This window comes from Miniopterus schreibersii, assembly GCF_964146895.1.
Source record: "Miniopterus schreibersii genome assembly, chromosome: 17".
Lineage (NCBI taxonomy): Eukaryota > Metazoa > Chordata > Mammalia > Chiroptera > Miniopteridae > Miniopterus > Miniopterus schreibersii.
In genome coordinates this window covers 5189149-5209725 of record NC_138117.1, presented here as the reverse complement: position 1 = coordinate 5209725, position 20577 = coordinate 5189149, and the positions used below count along the sequence as shown (strand labels likewise).

The 20577-nt window shown below is 44.4% G+C and overlaps 4 protein-coding genes across 5 annotated transcripts in view; 2 read left to right on the top strand and 2 right to left on the bottom strand.

The window, feature by feature from the left end:
- POP1 (POP1 homolog, ribonuclease P/MRP subunit) overlaps nt 1-15696 on the bottom strand; it is a 41896-nt gene extending 26200 nt beyond the window's left edge. Inside the window, exon 1 of the mRNA XM_081116983.1 lies at nt 15521-15696. The gene's annotated coding sequence lies outside the window, so the exon portion shown is untranslated. The remainder of the gene's footprint in view (nt 1-15520) is intronic.
- On the top strand, nt 101-9336 carry RIDA (reactive intermediate imine deaminase A). The gene is made up of 6 exons (XM_081116986.1): nt 101-283; nt 5232-5337; nt 6437-6491; nt 6718-6786; nt 7815-7870; nt 8854-9336. Exons 1-6 carry the CDS (start codon nt 219-221, stop codon nt 8914-8916), a joined length of 414 nt encoding a protein of 137 aa, XP_080973112.1. The 5' UTR covers nt 101-218; the 3' UTR covers nt 8917-9336.
- Nucleotides 15697-15701: 5 nt separating the features above from the next.
- Nucleotides 15702-18899, top strand: RPL30 (ribosomal protein L30). The gene is made up of 5 exons (XM_081116987.1): nt 15702-15827; nt 15935-15987; nt 16228-16373; nt 17812-17942; nt 18796-18899. Exons 2-5 carry the CDS (start codon nt 15967-15969, stop codon nt 18843-18845), a joined length of 348 nt encoding a protein of 115 aa, XP_080973113.1. The 5' UTR covers nt 15702-15827; nt 15935-15966; the 3' UTR covers nt 18846-18899.
- Nucleotides 18765-20577, bottom strand: part of MATN2 (matrilin 2) — a 77610-nt gene continuing 75797 nt past the window's right edge. For both annotated transcript variants that reach the window (XM_081116985.1, XM_081116984.1), the window contains exon 19: nt 18765-20179. In XM_081116985.1, the coding sequence (XP_080973111.1) occupies nt 20124-20179 (56 nt within the window). In that variant the 3' untranslated portion in view covers nt 18765-20123. The remainder of the gene's footprint in view (nt 20180-20577) is intronic.

Here is a 20577-nt window from a genome sequence, read left to right as displayed (position 1 = left end):
ACGTGGCTCGGAGCCCCGCCGGGACTACAAGTCCCAGAATGCCGAGCGACCGCCCCCGGCGCGTCTTCGTAGTGACTACAAGTCCCAGAATGCCGAGCGACCCCGCCCCCGGCGCGTCTCCGTAGTGACTGCCCGCGGCTGGGGAGTCTGGGAGAAGCTAGCCGAGCGCGAGCGCGGGACGGTCGACTGCGAGGCGCCGGCAGAGCGACGGAGTAACCATGACGTCCTTAATCAGAAAGGTGATCAGCACCACGAAGGCCCCAGCGGCCATTGGTCCCTACAGGTAACTCGACTGGTGGAGCGCGGCTGGACCCCAGGCGCGCGGGGTCGGGGCGTATGGGGCGGACCCCCGGGGTCAGAGCTGGGGTGGCCGCGGGGTTCCCCCAAGGGGAGCACGCGGGGAGACCTCACCCGGAGAGGCGGGCACGCACCCGGAGGCCCGCAGCGGGCGGGGGCACAGCGGGTCGGGGAGCTGCGCCCCGGGGAGAAGGCATATGGTGTTGAACTTTTCTTTTTCTAACAGCGTTATGGAGCTATGATTCACATACACCCAAAACCCAGCCCTTTATACGAGTCAGTGATTGTTACTGTCCTCACAGTGCAGGGTAGCCAAGGCCACTGTAACCTCAGAACATCGGCACCCTGAAAAGACCCTGTGCCCATCAGCAGTCACGCCCTGGCACCTCTTCTCCCAGCCCCTGGCAGCCTCTACCAGTAGCCAGTCTATAGATTTGCCTGTTCTGGACTTTTCCTATAATCAGCGGAATCCTACAATATGGGGTCCTTGGTAACTGTCATCTTCCACTTTCCAACCTTTTCATCTCCTGGCACACACAAACTAATTTCTAACATTCCGCAGCACACCAAAAATACAGTTTTGCCAATCTGACCAAAAAAAAAATAGGTGTAGCTTTGATTCATTAACACTGGATGGCTGTTATTGTATTGGCTGTTGTCATTTTTTAAAATTGACCATCTAAGGGGAAAGACGTCAGTGCCCCTGACTAAATAGTCAGGTATTGCATGTTTTAAAAATTATTGCGGCCGGCCAGAGTGGGTCAGCGGTTGAGCATCGACCTATGATCCAGGAGATCGAGGTTCGATTCCTCCTCAGGGCACATGCCAGGTTGTGGGCTCAATCCCCAGTGGGGGGTGTGCAGGACACAGCCAATCAATGATTCTCATCATTGATGTTTCTCTCTCTCTCAGTCTCCCTTCCTCTCTCTGAAATCAATAAGGACATTTTTTTTTTTTTTTAATTATTGCGCATCCACTAGTTGAAAATCGCTGATTTAGCATAATGTTTGGCTAACCCTCTCTTGACTCAAAGGAGTAAATCCCATCCACAGATGCTTAGCAAACCCCTGCAGACCTACCCAGGAAACTAGTTTTGACAGCATGTACACAAATGCTTTGTGATGTTTATGAGTTCATTTGCCCATGTTTATTTCCGGCTAATAGTCAAATACAAATCTTAATGAAGATCATTTCTAAGATTGCCCCACATGCGCTAGCTAAATATACATATACTGGCCAGAAAGTCTATCCTGTGTATGTTTACTTCCACTTGTCAGAAACACTGCTAAATAGAAAAGTCAATTCCTTTTTTAAAAGACTTTATTTTCCTAAAATGTCTAACCTTTAAACTATTGGATCTTACATGCATTCTTGTTGACTTTTATTTTCCTAATATAATTTTCGTTATTTTTAATTCTTCACTAAAGTATATTCTGTAACCATCTGAAGAGGAAGTGACATGGTCAGATCTCTCTCATTTTACTTGTCGGAAGGTGACTGGCAGCAATGGCTGAGTTGGTCATGCTGCCAGCTTACCTCCACAGCTTTGCTGAGCACATCAAAAATAGCTCTTTTCTTGACATAGATCAGATCTCTTTTAAAAGAGAATTCTGATAGTGATTTGAGAAGACAGTAAGAATAGTTAAGGGGGTGTTTCAATAAAAGTAAAAATCAGTCCCCCTTTTTCTTCTCCCTCCCTGGTCCTCCCTCCATCACCCAGGGGTTTCACTTCAGAACAAAAGTGACCCTTAACAAACAAAGGGATTATAGAGCCCAGAATGCACACCTTCCTCGGGTATGTACTTTGTTCAAGAAAGCAAGCATGAGAGTAATACTGCTGGCTGACTCAGAGATGGGGTCAACTCTCTTTGTAAAGCTGTAAGCAAAGAAAATGAACATGCCATGTGACAAGGGAAGAGCCATCAGCCAGCTTCACTGTGTGAAGACCTCTCAGGACACTGTGCCTCCTGTGCTTTTGTGTATCCAAGGATGATACAAGGCCACTAGAAATGGTACTAATTTTCAAAAAGAACATTCCAACTAACTAGTTCTATCCTGGTAAAGTGAATGAGACATGTCTTAAAACCATTTGGAAACAATAGTTTTTGTGCTTAGTGCACTTTTTGAAAAATCTGGGTCCTCTCCAGGAGGAATTCAGATGTGTTGAACTTTCAGTCCCTGGCACTGGGATGGCTGGGGTGTTGTTACTAATTAGCTAATAAGCTCAGCACATTTCAGGGACACTCTGGGACAGAACCTTGAGAGATTTCGACAGCACATTGCTATTGCGTTCTTTCCACTTTGCTACACCAAATAGTCATGAAATGTTGAAGTGATCATCCAGGTGGCATAGATAAGGATGTGAGAATTATTACTAGGATGCTTTTGAAGAGTGTTATTACCCTTTGACCTGGATGTAGAACAATATACTTTAAAATTCTCTGGAGCCTAATGACTGTCCTATGGATAGTAGGATTCTTATGCTCAGGATGCATGAGTTATCCAGTCATTTTTGTGAACAACCTCTACTAATTTATAAGAAATAACTCACATAGTTCAGATAGTCCCAGAGGTCCAGGGCTTTTAATTTTCTGAGGCTCAATGAGTTCCTTTTTATGTATGAAAAAATTTTTAATTAATGATAATGCATATGGGCTTGAACTACATTTCAGACATGGGCAGAGTTAAAGGTACTTTTCAAAGGGCTGAGGGTAGCCTAATTCTACACAGGACAGTTAATAGAAACAGTGTTAGCTGATAGTACTTTTCAACCTGAGAAAAGCTGACACATTAACCGACTCAGTAGTTACCTATTTGTGGGCTGGGCTGAAGCCAGATAGTGGAGAATTCCTAGACTTTCTAAATCCCGGTACCAAGTTTAAATTGACCCTCTTCAGTTCTCCAGAACCCTCACTAAAAGCCAGCAGGTCTTCAAAAAAAGACACTTTATTCACAGCCAAGTTAAGCTAAGTGGTTAGAGAGCAAAACATCAACAAGAAGTTACTGTGACCCCACTGTGTGGGGAATCACCTAGGCCCTGCACAGCCAGAGACCGAGTAAGACACTGCCCCTGCCGCAAGGAGCTCAGCCTGGCACGCGGGGCAGGAGGGATGAGAGGAACCACCGTCATGTGAGGCAGGACCCTGTGCCTGGCGTGAGAAGGGCTCCACAGGGACCTCTGGGGCTCACAGGAAAGAGGCTTATTACTCGCTCAGGGGAAATATGTGTGTGATGGTTTTCAATGTAGTTTTGTTTACAATAGCAAAATACTGGAGTCAGTGTGACTAAAGTGCACCCATACAATGGAACGTGCCATCGCCAAAAGGACAGGGAAGCCGTCTACACACTTATGCAAAGACCCTGACGCACGTGGAGTGAAAGCAGCACTCCGCGTGTTGTGCAGGCGGGGAGAGAAAACATATTCGTGTTTCTTCATCCACGCGTGCAGAAACTTTGGAAGAATGTATCAGGAGGAGCACAGAGCAGACAGAGCTAGAAGAGTAGGCAGAAGGATTCCGAGCAGGCCCGTGGCTGCGCCCGGCCCGCAGACCCCCACAGGGGAGCCCAACACCCAGCCACGCGGTTCTCCATGAGCAGCAGGGGATCGGAATCCAGGAGGCACCGAGACTTGGTCCTTGGAGAATCTGTGACCTTATCTGCAATTGAAAACAACTTTAGATGCCACTCCCATTTCTCAGGAGACGCTCTTAAGGCGGTGACTCCAGGGATAAAGTGTGGCTTTGAGACACTAGGCAAGAGTTGTCTCTTGAGCTTCGCCCGGCCTTTGATGCTAACGTCGAAGCACTGGTTCATCGCGCCCGCCCGTGGGCTCCTTCCTTCACCCAAGCTGCCAAACCGGTGTTACCAGGAACTCCGACGGTGTTCATGGCAAAGCCACTGTCCACTGCTTCACCGCTCAGCGGTCTGTCCAGTTTCTGAAATAGGCTCACAAAACGAGAGCCCTCCGTGATGTCAGCACGCTCAAGGCGAGGAGAGAAGCCAGCTTCACAAGAAGCATCAGGATTTCACTCGGTGACACGCCGGAAGAAAATGGTGTCACTTTTACACAACGATGCCTTTAAAACCTGACCTGAGAGACACAAGGGGGAAATGCCAGTAATTCTGGAAGCATAAAGCCACCTGAAAGAGGCCTCCATTGTCCCGCTCCGGCTCACAAACCTCAGCGCTGCACCAAGGCCTCTCCTCTCATAGCATTAATCTTGCTTATAAGGTTTTGTAAAAGAAGACTTTTGTGTTGGGGCAAATCCAAACTTAGGGAAGGGTCCAGCCTTTTTCAAATTAGGCCACCTTCTTAGCAAAACAGTCCACACACTGTCCGACGTGCTTTCCGGATGGGCAGACGTAGAGGCTTCAGCTTTGTTGGCTCCTGGCTTCCATCGGCAAGAACCTTGGCAGACGAGAAAAAGCTTGGCTTTTTACCCCTGGGCACTCAGTCTTCGCAGCAAGATTAGTTTCGTCCTTTCTTTTTCTTTTTTATTGCATTTTTAAAATATTTTTCCATTTAAACTAGACTCTGCATGAATACAGATGGCATGGTGAACTTTCCTTCATCTTATCAATGGGAAACTGATATATCTCCACATGTAGCAACAATGAAAACTGTACATAAACTGGATACACTTCATGTGCCCATTTTTTATGGGGTTGTCTTCGTATTATTTAGTTATAAGAGTTCTTTATATATTCTGGATACAAGTCCTTTGTTAGATATATGTTTTGTGGTTATTTTCTCCCAATCTGTGACTTGTGTTTTCAATTTTCCTAAAGATGTTATTCAGCAAGCAAAAGTTTTTCATTTTAATGAAGTTAATTATCAATTTTGTAATTTTACATTTTGTGCTTATTGTATCCCAGCAAAGAACTCTTTTACCAATGCATTATATATTTATATTGAATCTATCTGTTCGTTGCAGTCAAGCTGTGTTAGTCGACAGGACCATCTACATTTCAGGACAGCTGGGCATGGACCCCTCCAGTGGACAGCTTGTGCCAGGAGGGGTGAAAGAAGAAGCTAAACAAGTAAGCCACTTCCACATTTGAAGTTTTACTACTTTTTAATGTTAAGGTGTACTAAAAATCCACTTGGCTGGTTTGCTTTAGAGAGATTACAGGATCAGTGCTTTTTAAGTTACTTACTGATTGATTTAAGACAATTTTATGTCAGTAGAAAGTTGGAAATTTAATGAATCATTTAACAACAAAAACAATTGTTCCTTCCAAGGTGACTTTAAATCTGAAATCAGATAACACCTCGCCACTTCCAAGAGGATTGGGAAATTTTTTTAAATCAGGGCCACTGACCTGCACAAACAACCCCACCACCACAGAAGTAAAAGTCAGCATTTGTTAGTAAGAGAGAAATATCAAAGATTACATGCAGTATGTTTTCATTCTTCCTCTCCACTTGACTAGTCACATTATAATATTGGTGATATTTTTATTCTTTAAAAAGTAATTAATCTAAATAGGTAGCACACAGATATGGCAAAAAATTCAAAAGCTATATAAAGCATATGCCTCCCACCCTTATTCCCCCCTCCTCAGTTTCCTTCCTGTCCTTCCAGAGACAGTCAATGCCTATACCAGCATAAATACACACACACACACACACACACACACACACACACACACACACACACAATGGTAACTTATTGTGCAGGTCACTCTGCATCTTGCTTCTATTTCATCATGTAACAAATTATGTTGGAGACCTTTTCATTTTAATTCAGTTGCATGTATCTAGTAGTTTGTTTTAGATTTAGTTAGAGGTGGCCTAGAAAGAGAATTTCCTAAAAAGGGGAAATTTTTCTGCTACATAAGCTCTTTAAGGAGGTATTAGAAAGATCATTGCCCGGCCGGGCGTGGCTCAGTGGTTAAGCGTCGACCTGGGATCCAGCCGATCAGGGTTCGATTCCCGGTCAGGGCACATGCCCAGGTTGCGGGCTGCAGCCGATCAATGACTCTCTCATCATTGATGTTTCTATCTCCCTCTCCTTTCCTCTCTCTGAAATCAATAAAGATATATTTAAAAAAAAAAAAAAAGAAAGATAATTGATTGAGCTGGAGTATAGCTTTAATATAACATCCATGCCTTAGGCCTTCTTGCCTTGGTTCACAGGCTCTTACAAACATGGGTGAAATTCTGAAAGCTGCCGGCTGTGACTTCAGTAACGGTGAGCAACCTGATATTACTTCCATTTCTGTTTAACATTTCTTTGCTCTTTTTGAAGAACACGTGGCATCCGGCAATATGTCATGCCATATCTTCATTGCTTTGTAAAACAGTTTTAATTTCATTTCCATTTTAATCAAGACAGTCATAGAACCATACACTTTTTTAAGTAATGTTTTGGATCAGACCAAATAGCTAAACCTAATTACAATGTATGTATTTTTTAGTGGTCAAAACAACTGTTTTGCTGGCTGACATAAATGACTTCACTACTGTCAATGAAATCTACAAACAGTGTAAGTAATTTGGATTCATAACTATTTTCCATTTTCCATTTTCAATAGAAATGAATCTGTTAGCTTTCATGAGTGTGCACTATGAATTAAGAGTGAAAGGAAATGCTCAAGAAGTGGTGATAGATCTTATCCTAGAAGAACAGATAGTCTGATTGGACACATGTAGTGTACCTCCATGAGAAAGATCCAAGACCTTTTTATTGTATTCTCTAGAATAATATGCTACAACCCTCCAAATCCATTTTCCTAAAGCTTAATTTTGTTACACCCTTATCAGGCTTTTTAAGCGCTCCTAATAATTTTTTTAAACACAGATTGTATTTATTATTGCTATGCTATGGTCCAGCTACCATTTCTTTTCTGGCACTCTCAGGATCATTAGCTGGTTAGTTACTTAACATTTCTGTGCTTTGGTTCCCTCATATACAACATGGGGATGAAACCTTGTAGGGTTGTTGGGATGCTTAAATGAATCAATACAACATGTAAACACATTAGAACAGATGCAGGTATGTCATAAGCTCTCAGTAAATGTCATCTACATGTCATTAACATGGTGTCTTAGTGGGGAGAATGGGTGTCCCTACCAGGGGGTGAGATGAGACCAAGGTGTAACATGGAAAACGCACCCTTACGGACTCCGTCCTGATAAACAGCGGGAGTAAACCGAGGTTAGCAGTGAGAGTGCTGCTGGAGACGGGCAGCTGTTCCCTATTTAGAGAATTCTTTTACAGGTGTAACTTTTAAAACAAAACCCCCTCATATCAAATAAGATCAAACTATCAGAGTACAGGAGTGTTTTCATTTTTCCCCAGAAAGCTAAGACATTTTAAAAAGTATTAAATATATGATAGGAGTCATATGGCAAAGTATTTTATCAGACAAATATGAATGTAAGCTTCTTTTTCTCAATGTTGTTTACGTCTAAGAACGAAGAAGTCTATGAAGCACTTTCCAGACTTGAGGTTACACAGAGTTGAGTAACAACACATTATCTGAAAACTAAAATGAAACTCTTTAAAATTCAGATTTCAAGAGTAATTTTCCTGCGAGAGCTGCTTACCAGGTTGCTGCTTTGCCTAAAGTAAGTACACTTTAAGATGACTAATGTACACAATTTTACTTTCTACATTGTTTTCTGAATAGAACAAACTAAGCCCTATAGCAGGACATTTCCAAAAAGAAAAGAAATAGCCCCAGCTTTCCAGAGACTTAAAGTCTAAAAGAAAACACCCAATATTACATGCATGGGGGAAAAAATTAAGAAACCTAAGAAATTTTTAAAATTAGTCTTACAAATTCAGAAAATTAAAAATTAAAGCCACACATGAGCACAACAGAATCAGAGTACTTAAATTGTGAGAAAAAGTAAAATAGCAGCGACAGTGTATATAAATTGAGCCAGATTTGTGAGTGGTTATTTTAATCACTTTAATTGGTTGTTACTTGGAATGATCAGTATATCAAACTTATTAAGGTATTGGGTACAGCAGAAGGAGCTCTGAACTTGGAATCACAGGATGTGGGTTTGAACCTCTACTATTGATCTTTGTGTCCTGGGACAGGTTAAATAACCTTTCTAAGGTTCAGGGTGTCAATCTCTGAACTGAGAGAACACCTGTCTGATAGAGCTACTGTGAGAGTCACATGAGCTAATGTATATGAACGTGATTTGCATAGTAACCTGGCCTGTCATAGGTTTTTAGTGAATGTTTCCCTCTCCCTTTCTTCTTTGAAAAGTTTCATGTTAAAAATGATATATTGCTGTGTGGCCAGTGTGGCTCAGTGGTTGAGTGTCGACCCAGGAACCTAGAGGTCACTGGTTCGATTCCTGGTCAGGGCACATGCTCAGATTGTGGCCTCGATCCCCAGCAAGGGGCATGCAGGAGGCAGCCAATCGATGACGTTTCCCTCTCATCGAAGTTTCTCTCTATCCCTCTCCCTTCCTTTCTCTCTAAAACCAATAAAAACTTTTTTTTAATGTTAAATTGCTGTTTTAGGAGGTATTATGGAGCTCTCTTAATTTGTAAAATATGATATAAACAGTGCTTCATTATTTTCTTACAGGGAGGTCGTGTTGAGATTGAAGCAGTAGCTGTCCAAGGCCCCCTCTCAACAGCATCACTCTAAGTGAGCCTGGTGTTCTTTAGCCTGGAATTTTAATGCTGTTTTTAAATTAACATCTTAATTTTTATAATCAGTGCTGGAAATTGTAAGACTCACTAAAATATCTGAAGTATTATGGAAATACCATATAATAAGGGCAATTGAACATGAATTGAAAGTGAGATGATGAATCCAATTACTGATGTGATAGATTCACTTATGCACATTCATTACTGGATGTGGGAAAGAGGAGTTTACCTGATTCAGTTAAATCCTTTTAATTTAATGTTGTGCAATGTTTAATTCTCATGTCAGATGTACGATTCTGCTTTTACTGGAGTAAAACTAAGGATGTAGGTTTGAATGGTAGAGGAAGAGAAGAAAGTGGACCAAAATTCTGTATGCTAATGTTTTCTAATGGAAATAAAATACACACAGATCTCCCGCGGTGTGATTCTGTTCACTTATTTCTTAATGGTTTAGTTTGTATGTTAGAGCACATTGCCTAACTAAAGATGGAGAACCATGAAGTTAAAATGCCAACTATTGTTTTCTCAAAACTTACTTGTGACTTCGTACATTTTTACAATGTTGTAATCAGACTATGTGTAACCTTTCTGTGTTTGTTCTTTTAAAGTCTTTTAACATTTTTAGACAGCTACTACATGAATACCTCCATGTTGTGGAACAAATTTCGACACAAAATTATATAGATTAAAAAGTAAAAGTCTCCTTCAGTCACTCACCATTGCACTTAGCTCCACAAAGAGAACCAGTGTTTGAGTATAACCAGCAGATGGTTTCCTGCTCACTACAGGCCTGATCCTCTAAGTTTGGTTTTGGTTTATTTACATACGTGGAACTTTATTGTACAAATGTATTATTCTAGAGATACTTTCTTCTGTCTCGAACATCTTCCATATAAATATACATAATCTACCCATTTTTAAAACTGTAGCAGAGTGTCCTTTTGTCTTGGATATACCTTAGGTGGTTTAACCATTTCTCCAAACAATTTGTTGTTTTCAAAATTACAGTCATGTGCCACTTAACAATGGAGATAAGTACTGAGAAATGCGTCATCAGACGATTTTGTCATTGTGAAAACATCATAGAGTGCACTTACACAAACTAGATGGTGCAGCCCACTACACACCTAGGCCATATGGTAAGTGTATGGTTCCTAGGCTACAAGCCTGTACAGCATGTACAACGTGAGAGTAAATCAAACTCAAGAGAAAACAAGGCAACTGAGACGGGATAAACACCAGATGTATGAGGCTGCTGCCAGTGTAACACAGCTACTGTTTCACAGCAAACTTTTTTTTTTATAAGTAGAAAGAGTACACTCTAAAATTCAGATTAAAAAGTAGATAATAGCTCTGGGCTGGGTGGCTTTGTTGGTTGGAGCATCATCCTGTACACTAAAAGGTTGCAGGTTCAATCACTGGTTGGGGCTTGTACAGGAAACAATCGATCTATGTTTCTCTCTTACATCCATGTTTCTTTCCCTTCCTCCCTACCTCTCTTTCTAAAATCAATAAAAACATATCCTCGGGTAAGGTTTTTTTTTTTAAAAAAAAAGTATGGATAATAAATACATAAACCAGTATAGTCATTTATTATCATTTTCAAGTATTATGTACCATACACACTGTGCCACACTTCTATACGACTGGCAGCACAGTGGGTGTGTTGACACCAGCATCGCCACAAACGCGCGAGTAATGCACTGCTCCGCGACCTTAGGACAGCCACGACTTCACAAGGCAGTCGGCATTTTTCAGCTCATTAAAATCTCATGGGACCATGGTTGTATGTACAGTCTGTCATTGACCAAAATGTCATATGGGCCACATCAGACTGCAGCAACACTGCCATAATATTCTTACACAGACACATACAGACAACATCCTTACATATACCTATTTTTTCAGGTTATTTTAGAAATGTCACGGTAATTTGAAAAGCTTCATCAACCAAAGGATAATATTAAAAGCAGACAAGAACGGCAGTTTTAAGAGCACAGATTCTGGAGTAATTCTAAGGGTGTTGGAGGCCCAGATCTACCACTTAGTTCTTTAACCTTGAGCTAGTTATTTAACCTCTTTAAGCTTCAGTTTCCTGAGAGAGAATAATTGCATCTTCTCAAAGTGCTGCTGTAAGCATTGAGATGATGTGTGTGAAAAGCACGTAACAGTGTCTAGCATGCAGCAAAGGCTCAAAAAAGCTGTCACTATTTAGCAGGATTTAATAATTATTAATCATCATATAGAGTACTGTGCTGGGTCAAAAAGTGTGTGCTACTTATATAACTTAATTTACTAAAACATAAGTATAGGTCTCTTAAGTAGGCAGAGTTGGGGAGTATGGCACTGTGAATTGATAAAACAAGGTTAGGTGCTGAAATTTTAGACATTTCTGCTTGAAGCAGTAGAGTATGGTGGTTAAGGGCATGGACTCTGAAGCCAGAGCACTTGAGTTCAAATCCTGCTCCACCACTTTGGCCAAGTTACTTAAGCTCTCTGTTCTGTTTCTTCTATAAAATGTCTCCTGTTTCATCTGTTAAATGGGGATATTACTAATACCTGCCTTATAAAGTTGCCAGGATTAAATAATTTAATATGTATAAAGCTCTCAGAATGCCTGACACATAGCAATGATGAGATTAGAGGCTTTCTATTATTTGACAATAAAAAGAAATGAACTATCAAGTCACAAAGACACATGCACGTTGCTAAGTGAAAGAAGTCAGTCTGAAAAGGCTACGAACAGCATAATCCCAACTATATGCCGTTCTGGAAAAGGCAAAAAAAAAAAAAAGTTAGTGGTTGCCAAGTGTTTGGGGTGTGGTAGGGGAGAGATGAGTAGGTGGAGCACAGGAGTTTTTAAGGCAGTGAGACTCTTCTGTATGATACTATAATGGCAGATACATGTCATTACGCAACTGTCAAATACCATGGAACATACAACCCCCAGAGTGAAGCCTAATATAAACTGGAGCCTTTAGTTAAGTAACGATGTGTTATCATTGGCTCATTAACTATAACAAATGTACCACACTAATGAAATATGTTAATAATCAGGGAAGCTGTGCAGTGGTGAGGGGAAGAAGATTGGTACACTCTGTGCCCTATAAAATTTAAATCTTTTTGTTAAGGAAGTATTGCAGTCTGTGGTAGAACCTTAAGTGGAAAGTTTCCCCTTCCATTAAAAAGTGTTGCTCATAGTTAACTGGTATCTCCTAAAACTATAAAGACAAGAAAATCAATAAGTGACAAACACCTCCCCCACCAAAATGTGCCTAGAAAAATATTGACAGGTGATGAAATTTGTCTACGATCGCACCTGAAATTAGGTTACCCATCAAACCGGGTTTATTATTAACTATTTCATAGTTATCATAGAAGCTGTGTAATTTAAAACTTAGGGTTTTGAGAATAATAAAATTGACACCTACGAGTCCAGTTTAAGAAAGGACCACCAGCAATACTTTCGAGGCCCAACATGAGCCATTCTCGTTCCATTATCCTCACTTTCCCCAAAGATAACTGCAGTCCTAAATTTTGTGTTAATCATTCTTGCTTTTCTTTACACTTATGCCACATAGAAGTTAGGCACACAAATGGTGATTTAGTTTTGCCTGATTGTGAATTTCATATTAATACCACTCTGAATACAGTTGTCTGGTTTGCTTTTTTTCACTCAGTATGTATTATGGTTTAAAAATTAACGTTTTTTTAAATGAGTGCATACAAAAGTGTTGACTACCCACATTCCCACAACACGGTTTGAGAAAAACAACATTCTTGCTGCCGAACACTTGCGGGCGGAGGTGATGTTCCAATCTGCCCCCCTCCAAATCTAAGAAGCGGGGCAGCTGTAAAGCCCAGTCACCCTCCTCACTGACCTGCTTTTATTCTGTTCACAGCACTTACCACTGCCAGGAGCATCTTAATCATTCGTTTAACTTGTTTACTGTCTGTCGCTTCCACCTCCTAAAGCAGTCACTGATGGTGATGGGGGGGGGGGGTCACTCGCATCTCCCGCATCTGGCCGAGCACCTGACTATTACACAGTATACTTCACGCTCAAAATATACTTGCTGGATTTCTTTATAAGTTTCAGTGATGGCCACTTTTTATCACGTGCGTATTTGTCAAGAAACACCTAAGCCAAGGACGGGGGAAAGTATCCGACTCTCCGGAGTGCAGGGCGCTATTCGAGCAGGGACTGTCCCTCGGTGCTTTCTGCACCTTTGCCGTTGCGGATGCTGGAACCCTGACGGAAGGGCAGGCGGGGTGGTCTTGATAGAAAACGGGTGGACGCCCCCCCTTACGACCACAAACAAATGGTTCCCGGTGAATGTGCACCTTTATACAACCCGAAGTTTCGTACTTTGGCTAAATTAAATAGCACGTATTTTTAAGGGCAGTTAATGACCCATCTGTCTAAGAGATGGCGCACCTCGCCGCGTCAGGGGTTCAAGGCCCGCGAGCACACAGGCGGGCGGGGTAACCCCAGCGTCGGCCCCGGCCCCGCGCGTCGGGGCGCACGCCGACCGCAACCCTGGGTCACAGCAGCGCTGGCCCCGATCCCGAAAGGGAGGCGCACTGCGCTCAGGGCGGAGCCCGCCCCGTGCCGGGCCGGGAGCGCGCGAGGGGCACCTTTCGGCCCCTGGGGAGCCAGCGGACCGTAATCCCGAGCTCCCGCCGGCCGGAGGCGGGGCCGGTCCCCGCTCACCGCTGGGGGCCCGCGGCCGTCGCCCGCCAGGCCGAGGGCGCCGCTGAAGCAGCCCACGTGGCGAGCGCCGCGGGAGGAGTGCGGCCGGCGGGCGAGCGCAGCCACCCGTCCCAGCCCCACGCGGCACCCGCCCCGGAGCCCGGAGCCCGGAGCCCCACGCGGCACCCGCCCCGGAGCCCGGAGCCCGCGCGACGGCGGGGCAGCACAGACGCTCCTCCAACTCCGGCGGCGCGGCTCCCGCGGCTCCCGAGCGCGAGCGCACAGCGGGGCTCAGGCTGCGGCGCGCACCCGGGGCGGAAAGGGGGCCGCGCGCCTGCAGCGCACGGAGGCGGCGGGGCCGGGGGCCGGGGCAGGGAGAGGAGACGGTGCACCGGGCAGTGAAGGCCGGGAGGAAAGCGGGAATAGAAATGGTGTTGGGAGAGCGCGGAGGGAACCTGAATCATCACGAAATAGCTGCGGGGAGGAGGGGACGACGGCGGCCAGGGGCTACGGTCCGGTGCGCTCCATATGCCAGACGGTCTTAACCTGACCTAGCCTCAGGCCAGTTAACGCGGGGAAGCCTCACGCTGATACGGTGCCACCTGACACCCCCTCACTCACATCCCACCTGGGCCAGCCGTCCGGCCCAGGGCCACACGCTGCATTTGGCTGCTGTACTCTCTCTAGTCTGCTTTCATCTGAAGCCGGGCCTCGGCTTCATGACCTCGGCGTTTTTAAAGACTACAGGCCATTCATTTCGCAGACTTCTCCGTCTGGGCTCACCTGCCGCTTCCTCGCGACCGCTGCCGGGGATGCGGTGGGGCCGGCGCACGGGCACCGGGCACCGCGCTGTCCGCATGGAGAGGCGCGTCCTGGAGGCGACGCCCGCCAGGCTGCTGCACCGAGGAGCCACTTTTACTCTGTCATTTTGGGGGAAGATACTTTAAGTGAATACCCTCCCTTCTCATCAAACACTGATCTGCCCCTTTCGGCAATATATTAATATCCTTGTCTGGAAAAATTATTTTCATGATGCTGATGAAATGGTGATTTTTTTTCTCATTACACTGCTCCTTCTGAATTCTACTTTAAAGGGAGCCCTTTCCCGTTTCCTCCCTGTATTACTCACTTGTACCAGTGAACACTCAGTTCTTACATCCTCCGGTGGGTTATGTTATGACCTGCGTGGGTGTGCCGGGGCTGCCATCACGAGGTGCACAGATGCGATGGCCGAACAGAATTTTTTTCTCACAGCTCTGGGGCTGCAAGCCCGAAATCGAGGTGTCCGCAGGGCTGTTTCATTCAGAGGCCTCCCTCCCTGGCCGGCAGGCGGCAGTCCCGAAGGATTTACAGGCCCGCGCGCGGCGTGACTGCCCACCACGACCTGCCCAGCTAGGAGCTGACCATCGGATCACCCGCACGTTTCCTTCCCAGGGCCCCCTTTTCCCGCCCGCACCATCCGGCACAGTGCCCGGCGCAGGTCACAGTTAGCCCTCTGGTTCCCCGTCCTGACCTCCGGGGCCACGACAACATACGAAACAGCTTCCCCACGAGGCTGGTTTACTTATGATGCGGAACGGGACGTCTACATCAAGGTCCAGCGTGCTCTACAAAAACGATTTTTACAATTAGAAATTTTCTTTCTGTGCCAATTCCGCTCACAAGTTGACCCTCCCACGGCCAAAAGAGAGGGGGGTTTCGGGAAACCGGCGCTGGGCGCCACGGTTCTCGGAGGAACCAGCGCGTCGGGCGAGGGCGGCACCCCCGGCGGAGGGCGGGCCCGCGGGAGGCGCCCCGCTACCTCCCGATCCCCCCAAGAGCCTGGCTCCGGGCAGAGATGAGCCCCGCAGCCCTAAGGCCGCGGTGCAGCCGCCGCCGCCTCTCCTCCCCGCTCCTCGCGCCTCACCTCCGGTCGCCTCTCCGATTCCCAACCTGCTTGACCGTCCTCGGCTCCTCGGTGGGCGGCGGGAAGCAGGAATAACGGAGCGAGGCGAGGCCCGCAGCTCACATCCCGGCCAAGCTTCCCGCACCGCCGCCGTCGTACCCAGCGGTACCCATAGCAACCGGCGGCGGACCTTCTCTTCTTGCCCCGCCTCTTCCGCTTGCTACTTGCTTCCGCTTCCGGTCCCGGATCCCGGCTGGGCAGTGAAGAGCTTTGCATTGTGGGAACTACTTCCTTTCTCCCTCCCCGGCCATCTTGGCGGCTGCGCTCGGTGAGTGGGCTCCACCCGGTGGAGTTTCAGGCCGCGCGGGGAGCCATCGCGTTGCCGTTTGGACCTCCGGCTCCTAAACTTCCTGTCCTGTTCTCTGTATGTTCTAGGTTGGGGGCCGTCCCGCACCTAAGGCAGGAAGATGGTGGCCGCAAAGAAGACGGTGAGTGAGGGCCGGGCAGGAAGCGGGTTCACGTGGGGAGACGAGTCTCGGCCGGGGCGGGCAGATCGGAGCACGCCGGGGAGACAGCACGCCCCGGGGCATTTGGAGGGTCCCAAAAGAAACCCGAGGAGGGCCACTCAGTGACTTGGGGTCCTCGCCTTCAGAGGTTTTATGAATGGTCCGGTCTGGAGGTGGTTACAGGCAAGGCCTTCAGGTACATGTCAGATGTTTGCTTTGTAGAAAAAGTCGCTGGAGTCGATCAACTCTAGGCTCCAGCTGGTTATGAAAAGTGGCAAGTACGTGCTGGGCTACAAGCAGACTCTGAAGATGATCAGACAAGGCAAAGCGAAGCTGGTCATCCTCGCGAACAACTGTCCGGCCTTGAGGTAAGGGGGGGCCCCGAAGCGTGGGTCCTCCCCCGCGAACGCGCCCCGAGCGAGCGTGCAGAGTGTAAACTTGGCAGTCCGGGCAGCACGGACTCGGCGTTTTATAGAACCCGTTTTACAAGCGAACACTTGACAGAGTGACATACGGTTGCTACTGCGGTGGTTGGCTCTGGATTCGCACCCCCAGCCCCCCCGAGCGTGTTTTCTCCTTGTGGAAGCTTAACCTTAGGGGACGAATGTGGCACAAGCGGTAGAAACCACAGAATGTCAAAAGTTTGAGGGCAGCACACATGTAATTTGTTTTTACATTATTTTGTGCCGTGCCTGTGGTCATTCTTGTAGCTTTGAGACGCTTCCAAAGTGCTTCATTGTATGAACTTGTCTTAGGGTAGAAGAGTAGATGAGAAAAAAGTTCGGGCTACCAACGGAGTTGCAGGCCGTCCTAGAATCACCTAGTTCATCCTACTATGTCGGTTCTCAGCACAGTTTTTGCTTGACTGTTTTAAAATTGAACTTAGTGGGTATTGTAAACAAGTTAAAAAAATATGGATCTTACAGAACATAAGCCGGGATCAGTCCCCTACCCACATTGATTTTCGATGGTAATGCATAACGCATGGCGTTTTATGGGGCGTATGTACTTCCGGAGTGGTTTCTCCTCCATCCCATCCCAGAGTTTGGTCTGATTTCAAACATTTCTTCCAAGCCCGCTATCTATAGCGGTGCTTCTCAAATGTGATTGTGCACGGTCACGAGTGAACTGCAGGTTCCGATTTGGGATCTGGAATGCGGCCTGAGGTGATGCATTTCTAACAATCCCCTTATGACACTACTGCTGGTCTGTGGGTCCACACTCTGAGTAGGAGCAAAGTTCTGTTAGAACTCCCTTCAAGTTTGTAAAGCCGCTAATATCTACCTACTCCGTTGCTACAAATGTTAACTGTGGGTAAGTGATAATCACTCCCAATCTAGGATTCAGCATGGGGGGGATAGAAATGGATCATCTTTTAAAGGTAATACGGGTTTGAATTCTGAATCCTCCACTTTCTATTCTGTGTCTCAATTTCTTCATTAGTTTAAAATAAATGGAGTACAACAAGATTAGAGGTTATTACGGGAATTATGTGAAATGTCTGATATGCAGTGAATGCTGAGTAAATAGTGCTTTGATTTTGCACCCTTCTGTCTTCTCCATGAGCATAGATGCCATCTTAAATGTGGGTGTTCAATAGATTTTTGCTGGTTGTCTCATCTCTTGTTAAGGGATCCAAGGAAAGGATAGTTTGTATTGTCCAATGGATATAATAGGTTCTTAAGAGTAATAACTGGCTTATTTACTGTTGGAAGGCCTCACCAACATTAAAACTAATGAGAGAAGTAGTAAATACCTTGTCAGTCACTTGGTATGGCATTTATTTGCCCTTTTTTGTTCCCAAAGGAAATCTGAAATAGAGTACTATGCCATGTTGGCCAAGACTGGTGTCCATCACTACAGCGGCAATAATATTGAATTGGGCACAGCATGTGGAAAATACTACAGAGTATGCACACTGTCTATCATTGACCCAGGTATGCTTCTTAAATTACACATTTTTTCCTTTATAACGTAATACAAGTATTTGCTATACAAATGTCTTTGGTTCCTGAGTTCAGATGGTGAGAATTTGGATATCTTAAGGGATATCCTTATTTCACATAGAGGTGATAATGAATGTCAGTACATTGGCTTTGTTATAAGTGAATTTTTTTTACTTTGAGATTGTAAATAGGACCTTGGTAAAAGGTGAAATTATCAAAGAGGAGAATGATCAGGTGACTAGAGGAGAGTAACCTTTTCTGGCTGCGTAAATGGGTAAAACTGACTGAAAGAAGCTGACTCTTGTACAGCACAGGTTTGAGCTTCATGGGTCACATATACAGATTCCTTTCAATGGATTTCGCATCTGTGGCTTCACCAACTACAGAACGAAGACAGTATTTTGAATCCGTGGTTGGGAATCTGTGTGAAGGCCAACTTATGTTATACATGGGTCAGCACCCCTAATCCCTGAGTTGTACCAGGTCAACTGTACACATCATGTTGTTCTGAACTTAAGAATTTTTAATTCATAAAATATTGCGAATATTCTCGCTGTTCTGATTTTGTAATAATCAGGGCAGGCTAAACATTCGCTATATTAAGACCATGCATGTGTCCCCAGACCTAGTTCTTTCCCTGGGTCTGGTTTTATAAATGCTGGTAATAAAACAAGTCTGATTTATATGATGCATCTTAAGTGGGAAATGTCTGGCTCTAGGTGACTTTAATCAACGTCAGGAAATGACAGCACAGCTAGTCCAATAACTTGAAGATAACCACTGCTAATTTCATGATTACCAGATGCCATTAAATGAATTGTGAAATTATTGTTTTATTTTCCAGGTGATTCTGATATCATTCGAAGCATGCCAGAACAGACTGGTGAAAAGTAAATCATGGAATAATTTTTCTTTAATAAAATTGGCCAGAGCTTGGTGTAAAAACTGCATTCATTTCCGTTTTTATATATTTTTGTTTCAGTACACTTTCCTGAAGGTAGGATTAGAGAGGATGGGGCAGCTAGATGTGGCAAGACTTTTAGTTAAGAGCTATAAATCCCAGTTTCCACACAGTTCTTCTCCTGTATTGGATTTTTAAGAGACTTAAAAATAATTCCAGTCTCAGGACATTGTTGGCATTTTATATTTGAATGTGTTTGAGAGGCAGTAAGGTTCAAAACCCAAAAAAGAATTGGAATTTGTAGTTCAGTTTAAATCTTCCAAATCTGAATAGCAAAGAAAATTAAATGAAATATCCTCCTCCCACTCCAAATTTTGTCACTGCATATTACGAATTACAGTTATCCTTCTGGTGATCAGGTTATTTCTGAGTTGTTAGTTTGGTAAACTCAAGCACCATTCTTGTATATGTCTCATATCTGCTAAAATGTGGTGGCTAGAGTTCAAGGTTGTGTACGTTTTGTTTTACTGGGTATTGACATTCTCCAAAGAGACTAACCATTTGCATTGCCACTAGCAGTGTACAAGAGCCCCAGATTTCCACATCCTTACCAACACGTGTTCTAGTCAAACATACTCATTTTTGCCAAGCTATTGTTTTAACCTGCATTTTTCTGATTACCAGTGAGATTCAACATTTTCTTCATAATGCATATTGGCCATATCTCATGTTTACATACCTTGCATTTAAAGTTAAACTAAGAATTTTACACAGAATACCATTCTCTGAAGTGAACTTTAATACTGTATTTTAGAAACCAACTTGTTACACAAGTACATGTCCTATGATTTTATGCATATGTCCATATACATATATCAAGGTAAAGTCCAATACAAAAAATAGCTTTTCTTATAGCCAGTGTTCTACATAAGTAAGACCATGCAAACTTGACTTTGTAGTCAGATGGGATTGCAACGCTCTAAGGCAGGACCTGGCAAAAGCAAATCATGTCCACGGTATGTTACAGGGTATCTTGCATAGCTTATTCTCCCTTGGTAAACTCATTTAGGATTCTGAAGGATTCTTTTTCTCATTAAATTTACACAAGTTAGCATCTAGTTTTTGCCTTTGTACCATAACAAACCAGCTTTCTCGGTACTAATTATGTTTACAACCTTATAGGATTAACAATCACCTCAGCTTTGGGGCTCCAAGCTGCTTTCATTGTAATCCTTGATACAATGACATACAAATACGGAATACTTCAATCTTCATCTGTATCTCAGGCGATTTTCCAGGGCTTCCATTCTTTGTGTCATTTCTTCTAGTATATCTCAAGTTAAGGAAGAGAAATCTGAATCGCTAATTTTATTTACATTTAAATATCAGTTCATTTACGTACATAAAAATTTGTCCTAAATATAGGGCTTTCCCCCCCCCCATTTCTGTTAAGCATTTTTAAACACTGACTTGTAAGTTTATAGTAACTACTTAACACATTGCTACCAAGACACAATCTTTTCTGGAGTTAAACATCAAAGTGGATAGCTTGGTTCAAATTCTTTTTAATTTCTAATCTTGCCTCTGTTGCTTATAAATTAGTTTGCCATAGCACACCTCTATGAGCCAGAATTGACAGTGTTGGTAATGTGAAGAGAAAAAAGGAATAGACCTTGAACAGTAAGATATAAAATCAGGAGAGATGGGGAGTTTGGCAGGTATGGC

Coding starts and splice junctions, on each gene's coding strand:
- RIDA (XM_081116986.1), top strand. CDS start 219: ATGACGTCCTTAATCAGAAAGGTGATCAGCACCACGAAGGCCCCAGCG. Junction 284..5,231: donor GCGGCCATTGGTCCCTACAG/GTAACTCGACTG, acceptor TGTTCGTTGCAG/TCAAGCTGTGTTAGTCGACA. Junction 6,787..7,814: donor CAATGAAATCTACAAACAGT/GTAAGTAATTTG, acceptor TTTAAAATTCAG/ATTTCAAGAGTAATTTTCCT.
- RPL30 (XM_081116987.1), top strand. CDS start 15,967: ATGGTGGCCGCAAAGAAGACG. Junction 16,374..17,811: donor AACAACTGTCCGGCCTTGAG/GTAAGGGGGGGC, acceptor TTGTTCCCAAAG/GAAATCTGAAATAGAGTACT. Junction 17,943..18,795: donor ACTGTCTATCATTGACCCAG/GTATGCTTCTTA, acceptor TTTATTTTCCAG/GTGATTCTGATATCATTCGA.